This window comes from Phyllostomus hastatus, unplaced genomic scaffold, assembly GCF_019186645.2.
Source record: "Phyllostomus hastatus isolate PE091 unplaced genomic scaffold, TTU_PhHast_1.1 phas_contig_209, whole genome shotgun sequence".
Lineage (NCBI taxonomy): Eukaryota > Metazoa > Chordata > Mammalia > Chiroptera > Phyllostomidae > Phyllostomus > Phyllostomus hastatus.
In genome coordinates this window covers 9673576-9686010 of record NW_025333735.1, presented here as the reverse complement: position 1 = coordinate 9686010, position 12435 = coordinate 9673576, and the positions used below count along the sequence as shown (strand labels likewise).

The following is a 12435-nucleotide window of genomic DNA, read 5'->3' as shown; positions in this document are numbered from 1 at the left end:
AATAGATGCAAGTCCATCACCTTCTCAGTTCCCTCTGTGACGGATGCATGTTCTTGGACGAGGTTATGATGTTCTAGTCAAATTGCTGTGGACAGTTTGTTCTTCATGCCTGGATGCTTTTGAAATTTGTAAAATAAATATTTCCCTTTATTGCCCTTGTGGCAATTTAGAAAGAAGTTCTGGTTCAAGGCAATATGGATGATAAAATCCCAGTTGTAAGAAATAACATGAGAGTCTGAAGTTGTATCCCAATGTCAGCAGTTTAGGTTTGCCAAAACACATGTTATATAGGTCATTGCAGCCTTCTGCTTGGCGTAGTGCCAAGAAAAGCCTCACTCTTTTCCTTCCTCACTCAAAAGCCTTGAGTTCAGGCAGAGTTTTAAGGAGTAAATAAAAAAGTAAATAGAAGCAAGTATGAATTTGAAAGTTTTTATGTTTGAAAGTTTGGAAGTTTCACTATTCCTCTCATTAAAAAAATAAATTTTTTAAGGTAGCACTTACATACATGTTTATTTTACTATCATTTGAAACTCATTATTTTTGACTAGTTTATTCAACCTCCCAAATAAAAGTTAAAGTATGCATTTAGTGTGAAAACCTTACACTGGGGATTAAGTCCGTCATTAATAAACAGTCTGACTCTGGGCAAATCATGCTTTGTCCTCCTGCATCTGTAAAATGAGGGAGCTTGGCGGGTTGATTGTTAATGACCCTCCAGATACAAAATCCAGTGAGCCTAAGAGGCATGTCTTCTTAGTACTTCTTAACACTTGGTTTCTCTAGGACAGAAATTAAATATTCCTCTTTTTTACTCTTTAAAATTACTTTTATTTTCATGATGGCATAGCAGCCTGAGACTCGATACAACCTGCTTCAAATGAGTGGGGGCATAAGTATTAGCTTAGTAAAATGAATAGTCTTCATTCTTTCACTGATTTGGGACCTGAAGTTATTTTTCATGTATCTTAAGTTTTTTATATACAGAAAAACATACATTTAAAGCTTGTAAATCACAATTATTAGAAATGGTTTACTGTTCTGTCCTAAAGCAGTACCCCTGCTCATAGTTAACATTGAAAACTTCAGTTATTGGGAAAGGAATAATACCAGCCCCTTACCTTTATATAGCTCTTTAAGGTTTTCAGGCATTTCCTATAGATTTTTTTTATTATAACATCAGCCTTGAGTAGTAAAAAAAGGACATGAAGTATGGCCCCTTATTTTACAGAAAAAGAAAATGAGACTCCAAAGAGATTAATCACTTCTTCAATGTCCCTTCTCCAGTGAGATAGGAACTAGCACTACGGCCCGGCCCGATAGCTCAGTTGGTTACAGCATTGTCCCCATGTGCCAAAGTTGCAGGTTCCATACCTGGGGCACATACAAGAATCAAGATTAACCAATGAATGCATAAATAAGTGGAACAACAAATCGATCTCTCCTTCCCATCCTCCCTCTCCCCCTCCCCCTTTCTCCCTTTCTTCTCTTTAAAATCAATAAATAAATTTAAAATAATTTTTTTAAAGAAATAGCACTGGAACTCAGGCCTTCTGACTCCTAATTTAATGCATGTTACAACATTAGTAACTATTTATATTTAATATAATTTTGATATAATAAGTGTCAGTTTGTTTCATGTTTGTTTTCCAGAATCAGGTTCTTTTCTTTCTCAAAGACATATTTGACTTCGAGAAAGTACGCTATTCCAGTATAGAGACTTTGGCCGAAGACCTCATGCAGTTACTTATTCGCCGCACTGAACTTTTAATGGCCTATCTTGGAGCTGACGCGCTGAGGCACACAAGTAGTTGTACAAGTAGTCATGGTCATGTGATGTCCAGTGGCCTAGTGGAAGCCAAAGTGCAATAAGTGTCATGAAAATCAGACAATTTGAGTGTGCTATGAACTGTTTTAAGGTAACTATTGATTCTGTAACATGACACAGAATTGGTGGATATGGACTCAGGGAGGGAAAACAATCTAGTATAGAGTGAGTGACCACACTGTACTTACACAGAAGTTCTGTCATTGAATCCCTGTGTTGTGTATCCAAAGCAGCTTTTTGTAGTCTTTAGGTAATAATTGAAGTTGTGAAATGTTGCATATTTTACAGAAATATTGCTTGAACTGAAGCCAGTACTTGGGAGTTGATTTGTCATCTTGAAGCTATCTGGAGTATCCAGTATCATTCTCAAAAGCTCTGTTTCTATGCTGTGCACCTTGAAATTAAACACTTTAGCTAAGACCTGTGTGGCCGACACATACAAGAATGCATTACTCCAGTGTCGATAAGCTTAACTTTGCCTGAAAATGTATTTTTAATTGTAAAGTTATTCATTTGTTTAATCGAGTTTAGACAATAGTGGTGTTTAATATGTACTGCTTACATTATTGCTTGTGTATTTGCTTATGAATTTGAATCAAATAAATTGTAATGGTTCAGTATTGTTATAAAACATTTAAATGAATTGACACTGAGATGTTTACAGGTTATAAGTTTATATTAGATTTACTATTTCCAAAATATATTACTGTTGGTCCTATAAGTTACAATAGAGACACTAAAGAAATTTCTTTTATCTTTTCATAGATTAGAGCATTTTTCTCTTAAATGAATAATGATTAAAAGATAACATCTACTAACTATGACAGGCAATTAAAATATTTTCTGTGTAGTTTTTAGACTATCTCCCAACATCTGAAGTTACTAATCTTGGTACAGTAAAATGATTTCTCCTTACTCCTTCTATAAAACTGGTTTTTAGTTACTCTCACAGATAACTTAGTACATTTTGTCATATTATGTCCATATTTTTAAAATATTCATACTTTCAATCTTCATGAGGTTTTAAAAAGTGGGTTTTTCCCTGTGAATATAGAACAAAATACTTTCATTGACTTTATTGGGGTGACACTGGTCCGTGAGGTCACCGAGGTTCCAAGTGCAAATTTCCGGGGTCCGTGCTCCACGTGCTGCACTGTGTGCCCACCCCTAGTCAGGCTGTCTTCTGTCACCACATATTCGGCCCCCTTTCACCCTCTCCTAATCCCCCACCCCCTTTGTTCTGGTAACCAGCATGCTGTGTCTGTGTCTGTGAGTGTCAGCTTTATACCCTACGTGTGAGTGAAATCATATGGTTCTCCGCTTTTCCTCAGTCACTTATTTCACTTAGCATAATGTTCTCAAGGTCCCTCCATGTTGTTGCAAATGGCAGTATTTCATCTTTTCTTATGACTGAGTAATATTCCTTAGAATATATGTGCCATATCCTCTTTATCCAGTCTTCCATCAAAGGACACTGAGACAAATTATTTTTAATGGTATAGAAGTATATTTCATGTCCTTTATGATAAATATATGAACAAATGGGTTCATATAAGTAAGGCTCTTTAGAGTATATTTGATACTTTCAAAGTTGTATTAACTTTGTGTCTAAATCATATACCACTTATTAGGGGTGGCTGACACAGTATGTCAATGGATTGGATTTGCTGATTTTGTTTTTAAAGTGGGCTTTATTCATTTTAGGAGTGAGTTACCCAGAAGGATTTAACTATATTTTTAAATGCATTTTTAGATTTAAGTATCTAGTTTCTGATTAATGAATAGAAAATGAAAAGTGGGGGGGCATAATCTTTTAAGGTTTTAAATGTATGCATATGCCACATTTAGGTAACAGTAGTTACAAAATATGAGATTCAACACCTTCATGCTGTTTGCATGTACTGTGTTCCATACTGTTCAGGCTATAGCACTAAATAATAAGACATTGTTCTCATAATTTTTGAGCATATAGCTCTTTGACTTTTCTTATATACATTCTTAATTTAAGAATTGGCTATTTATAATTCTTATTATTGATGGAGGAATATCATTAGAAGTGTCAAATCTAAAAATTCCATTATGTAATGTTCTAGTTTTTAATTTATACCTTGTATTTTTAGCTTCTTGTTGAGGTACCACTGGCCTTGAATTAGTCACACACATACACACACACATTTCCATTATCATGTAGGCAAGACAGTTATTGTTTATATTAATTTTCCTGTTTGGTGGGGGCTAAATATTTTAAACCGTGGTTTTATAAACAAAGCTATAAGTAAACTTGATTACTCTTTTATTTGAGGAAGATACTGTTTGAAATCTATTTTGAAGAATTGCACTATTTAATAATGCTGCTACTACGTAAAATAACTGAAGAATTTATTTCATCAGGTAAGATGAATGGCTTTCCGGAAGGTGTTTTTCTTTTTTCTTTTTTATTTCACCTTTTAAAAAAAGTTGGCCATATTCAAGAGGTTGGTTTGTCTAATTAAGGGCTTGAGTTTGATTAGTTTCTGGTCAGTTCAGTAGTTACTACTTGGGGAAGTGCTTTCTTTGTGGCCTTTAATGAAAGAGTCAAGAGTGACCAAATAGAATTTCAGGGTAGTAAGTATAGGAAAAAAACTTCTGTATTGTAAGAGAAGAAACGACTTTTTTAAAAGAAATAATCTCTTTAAAATATTTTTAAATAAATTGCAATTGCAATTTTCCTTGAAATTGGGTTAAATAGTTAATGTTTTTTAAAATAAAAGAAAATGATTTAAACTAGTTTAAAATCTTTTAGGTTGAAACCCTGTTTAACATTTACTCATGGTAGTATTATCAGAAAATTGCCATTGCCACATGAGTCCTACTATCCAGTTCTGTATGTAAATTTTAAGAGAGCCCTGAATTAGTCCTGAGAAAATGAATTTTTCCCCCTTCTGTTTTCTGGGAGAAAAAAGATGAGTGTTCAGGTGATTTATATTTGGCATTTTTTTCTATTTTGGTTTCTCTAAATTTTTTTTAAAAGATTTTATTTATTTATTTTTAGAGAGGGAAGGGAGGGAGATAGAGAGAGAGAAAGAGAGAGAGAGAGAGAAACATCAATGTGCGGTTGCTGGGGGTTATGGCCTGCAACCCAGGAATGTACCCTGGCTGGGAATCGAACCTGGGACACTTTGGTTCCCAGCCCGCGCTCAATCCACTTAGCTACACCAGCCAGGGCAGTTTCTCTAAATTTTTAACTAAAAGGCTAGTTATTTCTTCTCTAACACTTAAAATATGTTTATTAAATGTCAAAATTAGATTATCTTTTTAAAAAGAAGTCAGGTTTTTCATTCTGTTATAGTCAGCTCCAAAGCACTTTCTCTCCAATATTCTGTATTTGCATCCATTTACTATGATTATATTAGTTTGTTGAATTAATTGACTTTATAAAAATATTTACAAACTTTTTCTTGCCTTAAAGATCTAACATTTTGTACTTAAATGATTAGCTAAGGAATGATTATTTGCATTATAAAAGAATGCTTTATCTCTTTAAACATATGAAATAAGAATGCCAAAGTAACATTTAATATACTTCTCTGTGACCTTTCATAATCAGAAGTTTTAAATTATGTTTGTAACATAATTTGCTTATATTTTAATGTGAACACATTATGGAATTATTTGGAATATACATTTCAAAATATTTTACAAATTAGGCTGAATTCAAAATTTTGGTGATTTGCTTATATTAATCAAATTTAGAAATATCTCTGTATGTGAGACTTAGGAATTTGTATAATCTATGATTAATGGAAATAAGGGCATCCTGTTTTTTGTTCCTAATGATTATATTGTGTTATGTTTTGCTTAGTTTGAGAACAACCATGTATTAGCTTTACTTGGCTGATATCATCAGTAAATGTATCTATTTCCTAAATGTAAGGACTGCACTAACTAGTTTATGTAAAAGTGAAACACTATAGTAGCAAAAAAAAAAAAAAGCAAACAGCACTGGCTCTGTATCCAAAATAAGCACTATAACATGGATGTATTTCTACTACTGCCAAATAAAAAAGTGATGGTGTATCTTGCTGGTGTATTCAGTATGTCATACAATGCTTATGTATAGCAAGGGCATACTTGTACTTGCAGTCTCCATAAGAGACTCACGTACAAACACAGAAAACGCAGACAACTGCAGAAGCATTGAAATCAAGTGTAAATGTTTTCTTTGTGTACTAACTGGGAGAAAAGACAGTTTTCTTGAATAATATCTATAATGAATAAAGTCAAAGTACTTGCATTTTAATAATTTAAAATGTTTTGATTAATAATGCCATCAAACACAATATAAACGTATCCTATTGGTGTACACGCATCCATCCCTATTCAGACATCGCCCTTTCCCATGACTGCTCGGTTAGTATTCAGACACGTTTGGTCAACGAGAGTGATGCTTCCCAGATACCACTGTAGACACCTGATGGTGAGAAGGGTTTACTTCGACATAAAAATAGTACTCTTGATTTGGGGCTTTTAATAAAGAGGTGTATTTTAGGATAATTAAATATATACAGTATAGAAAATGTACATAATTATATTTTTAAGCTATTAAACATATATAATTTAATAACCAAACCATACAAATATGAGCGGAATCTCTTCCTAGCTAGGTTATAGGGTTGGAGATAGACTGAGAAACCAGATCTGAATCTCAGTCTCATCCCTGTTTTCTTTGTTGTCTGCCACACTCTGTTGTCTCATGCCACCCTCTTTGATTCCACCACATGAACTTAATGTTTTGCACTGTAAACATATCTCTCTGCCCCTGGCTGGTATGGCTCAGTGGGTTGAATGCTGGCTTGGCCTGCACACCAAAAGGTCACTGGTTTGATTCCTGATCAGGGCACATGCCTGGGTTGAGGGCCAGGTCCTTGGTTGAGGGTGTGCAAGAGGCAACCAATTGATGTTTCTCTCCTTCTCTCTCTCCCACCCCCCCCAAAAAATAAATAAAATCTTTGTTAAAAAATAAACATGTGTTTCTGTATGTTTAAAATACTTCAATACAATAATCTCAGTGTCCTATTGTTACAATATTTGTAGGACTTTGCAGGAAATCTTTATAAATTCACTTAGTTTATCCACTATCATTTCTTACTGTTCTTATGTCACTTTTGACTCCTATTTTTGACATAGTATTTATTCCTATACCCTGTATTCTGCAATACTTTCCCCTGCCACTTCGCCTTTAATGTCTTGCTCTCCTATGCTACTGACATCTTTGATCAGGCTGCACAGTTCTTTTGCTGAGGTTCTTTTTTTTTTTTCCTCTCTACACCTGCACAGTCAGAACCCTTAGTTATCCTTCATCTTTTGGGCAGGAAAGAACTGATTTCAGTACAGAAAAAAAAGCAAACTTTTCTTCTATGACACTATTTTTTACTTAAAAGTCACAGCAAAGCAACTGATACATCAAGCACCACTCAGTGTTTTGCTTTTAACTGTCTCTTATGTTTGCCGCAAAGCCTTTCACAATGCACATTTATATATAGGAATCAAGAACTTTTAGAATTTGCTATGTTTGAAATAATATTTGAATATAGAGGAGCATGTTGACATTTGAAAGCACTAGAAATACATGAATTCCAGGACTTTGCTAATTTTATTTAATATCACTCTGTGAGAAAAAGGCCCAGGGACTTTAATAGGACTGAGTGCTGAACGTGATAGAAGATGAATAATTTTTAAAAATAGGTTAAAGCAGGTGTATTTGTTATCTATTGCTGCATAACAAATTATCCCAAAATTTACCAGCTTGAAACAACAAATAGACCTCTTCATTAAAATACTTCTTCCACAGTTTCTGAGGGTTAGGAATCCAGGAATGGCTGGTTTTGGTGGTTCTAGTTTAGGGTTTCTCCTGAGATTGCAGTCATCCGAAGGTTTGACTAGGGCTGGAGGATTTACTTCCCAGCTTTACTTACTCACGTGGCTGTTGTCAGGGACCTTTAGGTCTTTGCCAAATGAGCCTCTTAACAGCCACCTGAATATCTTTAAAACATGGTGGCTGCCCTGGCCAGGTGTTTCAGTTGATTGGAGTGCCGTCCGATACACCAAAAGTGTGCTGTGTTTGATCCTTGGTTGGGCACATACGGGAGGCAACTGATTAATGTTTCTCCCTCATGTTGATATTTCTCTCTCACAAATCAATAAACATATCCTGGGGTGAGGATAAATAAATAATAAATAAAATATGGCAACTGGCTTTCCCCATAGTGAATAACCCAAGAGAGATCAAGTCAAAAGACACAGTATCTTTTATAACCTAGCCTTGGCTGTGACATACCATCTCTTGTGCCCGATTCTATAAGTCACACAGACCAACCCTGACACATTGTGAGAGGAGATTACACAAGGGTGTGAATACTAGGAGGCAAAATCCTTTGGGGTCATCTTGGTGGCTGGATACCACAGCAGGGAATCAATGAATTATACATAGGTAATGTAGACATTTTAATTTTAAATGAATAAATGTACATTCTTTGGCTGATCTTTTGATGTAAGGTCAAGGTCTTTACTTGGAATATGGATCCATCTGATATTCTGAAACATTTTTGTTGCATAAGTTACATCTGTAAATCATCATCTATGATTTACAATTTCCCTTTTAAAGGAGAAAAAAATTTACTTGAAAGAAACAAATGCCAATTCCCCTTGATTTTTATAATTTTGTACCCAGTCTTTTAAATTTGTCTTCCCCACACCTAGTTTGATGGCAAGTTTTGTAAACTATTTGCCTTTATCACCCATCTTCAGAGCCTTCAACTTAGCTTTTAGAAAAAACTCTCTTAGCTTTTATATTTTTTGTAACATTTGATGTAATTTCAATAAGATGCACCTTATATAATCAAGTTTGAGAACAAAACCAACTCATTTCATGATAACTATGTAAGGAATGTTTATATAAATTGGCAGATCTTGAATTTCTAATAGTGGTCTGAAACTCAGTGTGTTTAAAACTGAGCTCCTGACCACACCCACCTCAGCCTCCTCTTTCCGATCTTCCTCAGCCCAGTAAACGACAACTTCATCCTTCCAGATCCTCAGGCCAAAAACTTCTTTTCTGCACATCTCATATTCACTGGTACCAACTTCCTACTAGTTCTACTTTTGAAAAGATGTACCGAGAAAAAAAAAGTGCCTAGCATTTCTTAATGATCTTCACAGCTATCACCTTAATCCAATCCCTCATTACCTGTCATTTTGATTATTTTGAAAGCCTCTTAATTGGCTTCATTTAGTGTACTTGTAACACATCAGCGAGAGTGAGCATGATAAAAATGTCAGATCATGCCACTACCATGTTCAAAATCCACCAATGGCCACCCATCTTACTCTAGAGAAAAAAGGTACAAAAAGGATCTTCCACAGGCCCTTCCCGCCCTGCTCCACTTCCCATTAGATCACCCTCTGCCTACTCAGCTCCACACACACAAGCCACCTTGCTCTTCCTAGAACAAATCAGATGATCTCCTCCTTGGAGCCTTCGTACCTCTCTCTGGACTGCGCTTCCCCCAGATGTCTTGTGATATTTACATAGCTCACTGCCCCACTGTCCTTAAGACTTTTATTCATATGAGACTTCCCTTGCCGCTCCACCTGAAAGCACAAAATCTATCCCCCGCCCCCCCGTTCCCAGCATTCCCTGTTTTGGTCTTATCCATATCCCATATCACTAAGTACTGCATAATTTGTTTATTGGCTTATTATTCCACCAAAATGTATGTTCCATGATGGCAGGGCTCTTTATTTGTTTTGTCAGTACTGTGTCCTCGGTACCTAGAATTGAATATTTGGTGAATGAATGATGAATTGATAGGAGAAGAAGCAGGCATTGCATGCTGTGGGTAGCTGCCAGTTTTACAGTTAGAGTGCAGAGCTTTGTTTAATTTGGTGAATCTGGTGAGAGGAAATCAGTTAAGAGGGCTTCTAATCATTTAAATCATAAAAATAAATGTATAATTATAAATTGATAAGTTTTATAATCGGAGAAAGGACGGAATGACTTTAACAGAGCACACATATAGACTGGGGTGAAAAGCCCCTCTGAGAAAGCAACACTTACAAAGACAGCCAAAGCTTGTGTTGAAGTTTGGTAGGTAAAGAGCGGGGGAAAAAGAATTTCACACAGAGGGAGCAGCCTGTGCCAAGGTTTGAGCCAGAAGGTCAAGGTGATGGTATTGAAGGGTGCAAGGGGGTGAGGGAGATCATTCAGGCCACCTATCACTATATTTGACTAAGCTTAAATAGCTGTTTTAATTACTATTCTAGGACTTTCGTTGAAGAAGGAATGGCTTACACAAAAGAATTTTCATTCTGAGTAAATAGTGAATGGGAATGGGGTGGAGAAGGAAAGGCATGGTTAAGAACAGAAGGTTTTTTTCAGTGTCCCTGAAAATATAACCTGAGCACTAGTCTGCTTAGCGCTGCAAGTTGGATATGGTGGTCCCTGGTTTATCTGTGGATGATAGTTCAATTTTTAAATTACTTAGTTTATATTCATTTTCTTCATGGAGTGAACAAATTGATCTGTCCCACCAGAATAATGCCCTCTCTGGATAAGCGTCTCAGGTTTTCATGCTGACAACCTGGTGGGTAGAATCAACAGACTTGTGGTCCAGGTTGACATGTTTTGTGGGAGCTAAGAGTCCCAGATGCCTTTTGCGTTCAATTAAAGAAAGGTGGAAGATTATACAATTATTATTTTCTTTTATTCCTCCTCCCCGTCTCCCTTCTCCTCTTCTTCCACGTTTCTCTATCAACCACTCTCTTTGGATTAAAGACCCGAACCGAGAAAATGTGAGCAACAAACTGATAATGTGGTCCCCAGACTGCTGCCCTACACTCTCGGCAGTAAGAGAAAAGTTGGCGAGGTCAGGCAACGCTTGGAAACCTGGGCTGGTGGAGTAGCTGAGAGAAGGGAGCCCCAGGACAAACCGGCTGTGGGTAGCTGGGAGCCAGTTCAGCCTATTTATCAATTCTTTTCCAAAATCTCCTTTTCCCCGCAGAGGAGGACCTAGAGCCGTGAGACTGGCAGGGTCTAGCGGAAAGTTAGCAGCCACTGCCCGCCTCGCCTGCCTTCCTCCTCGACTCCCCACCCCTCTCCGAGCTAAACGACGGAGGTGGGGGTGGAGGGCCTGGCGGGGACTGGCCTTGTGTTTTGGAACAGCTGCAGCCGGCGCTGGGCCCGCCTGGAATGCGGGAACAGGCTGCGCACCAGGACTTTTATGGAAACTTGCTGCTGGAGACAGCGGCGGCGACAGCCAGAGGGCTCCCAGCGGCTGGAGCAGCGGAGGCGGAGGCACCCAGACCCCTGCCCACACCCAGGCGTAGGACGCGCACAGCCTCTCCTCGCGCCACGAGGGCATTCGCTGGTCGCGGGCTTCAAGAGGGTGAGAAGAGTCACGGGGGGAGCGTGGAGCGGGGGGGGGGGCGGTGGCGGAGGTGTCGGGTCTTCCAGCGCTGGTGGGGCTGCGGAGAGACGATCCCCACCACGGCTCCGGGCCCGCCTCCCCGTGGCACCCGAGCGCACCGACCTCTCTCCGTCTGTGGCTACGCGCAGGACCGCGGCCTCGGCGGAGTGCAGAGCTGGGTCAGCCTCGCTGTCTCCGCGTCAACTGGCCTCGGGCTCTGGTGGCGATTTCCTTGCCCCGCTGCCCTGCTTCAGCTCCGCTTGAGCCCTGTCCGTTGAGTTTCGGGTGCTTTCTGCACTCCTGCAGGGGAAGAGTCCTTCGTGAGTGGAGTGGGTGCTAGTACTTGAGTTCTACACTGGGGGTCCAGGCAGGTAAATTCAGTGTCGTCCCCACCACGTGCTCCAGGCACGGTCTCGGTCTCCGCCAGCTGTGCCTGTAATTTTTAAGATAAATTATTCCTGATCCGTCCCTGTGGAGGCTGGGGAGTGATGTGATTTAATAGCCTATCACACACCCCCTCCTTCCAAACTATTCTTTCGCGATTTTCTCCGAGGTGGGAGGTTGAGGGCTGTGCTAGTAGAACTGGAAGTTGAAGTGAATCATGTAGTTACTTCTTGAATCCTCTGTTGTCTCTATGTTTTGAAAACGCCAAGCCATTCCATCTGTGTAAACTGTGAAATGCTCTACAAATGCTAAAAATGTATTATTGTTGTCATTTGTAAAGAAAATAAGTTGAGAGGTGAGTTGATTATTGCAATGGCTTCGAGATCTTTATTTTATATTTATTAAAGGTCCATAACTAGAACGGGGAGGGGGTTGGGGAGAGAGAGAGAACGGGGTAAAAATAGCATAAGGCTATGTCCTAACAAAATGTCTGTCCTTGGGAAAGAAGCAGGTAGAGAAAACCAGTAAGTCATTTATAAGAAAGAAATCGGTTCCATGAGCAAAGCAATGGGAGCATCATTCATCAACTAAATTTTGTTAATGAATTCATGTAACAGGCCCATTGGCCTGCGAGTCACAGCATAACTATGTGTTGGGTAGTGTGTTTAAATAAGGTTAAGTATTTATGTCATCTTAGTCACCCAACATTGACTGAACCACATTTATTTCTCCCCCTAATCCTTTCACAGGTTAAATTGCTGCCTTAAAAAAAAATCTCAGAAT

General features: G+C 38.3%; 2 protein-coding genes across 14 annotated transcripts in view; both read left to right on the top strand.

The window, feature by feature from the left end:
• MIGA1 (mitoguardin 1) overlaps positions 1-4901 on the top strand; it is a 72394-nt gene extending 67493 nt beyond the window's left edge. For 5 of the 6 annotated variants that reach the window (XM_045835542.1, XM_045835538.1, XM_045835539.1 and 2 more), the window contains one exon: positions 1651-4901. In XM_045835542.1, coding sequence (XP_045691498.1) covers positions 1651-1869 — 219 coding nt within the window. In that variant the 3' untranslated portion in view covers positions 1870-4901. The remainder of the gene's footprint in view (positions 1-1650) is intronic. The other variant, XM_045835541.1, reaches the window with a different exon arrangement.
• A 6213-nt stretch (positions 4902-11114) lies between these two features.
• The window catches only part of NEXN (nexilin F-actin binding protein), a 46452-nt gene continuing 45131 nt past the window's right edge, over positions 11115-12435 (top strand). For 3 of the 8 annotated variants that reach the window (XM_045835607.1, XM_045835609.1, XM_045835606.1), the window contains exon 1: positions 11116-11247. The gene's annotated coding sequence lies outside the window, so the exon portion shown is untranslated. Of the gene's footprint in view, positions 11248-11321; positions 11640-12435 lie in introns of those variants that run through there. The other 5 variants (XM_045835601.1, XM_045835605.1, XM_045835603.1 and 2 more) reach the window with 4 other exon arrangements.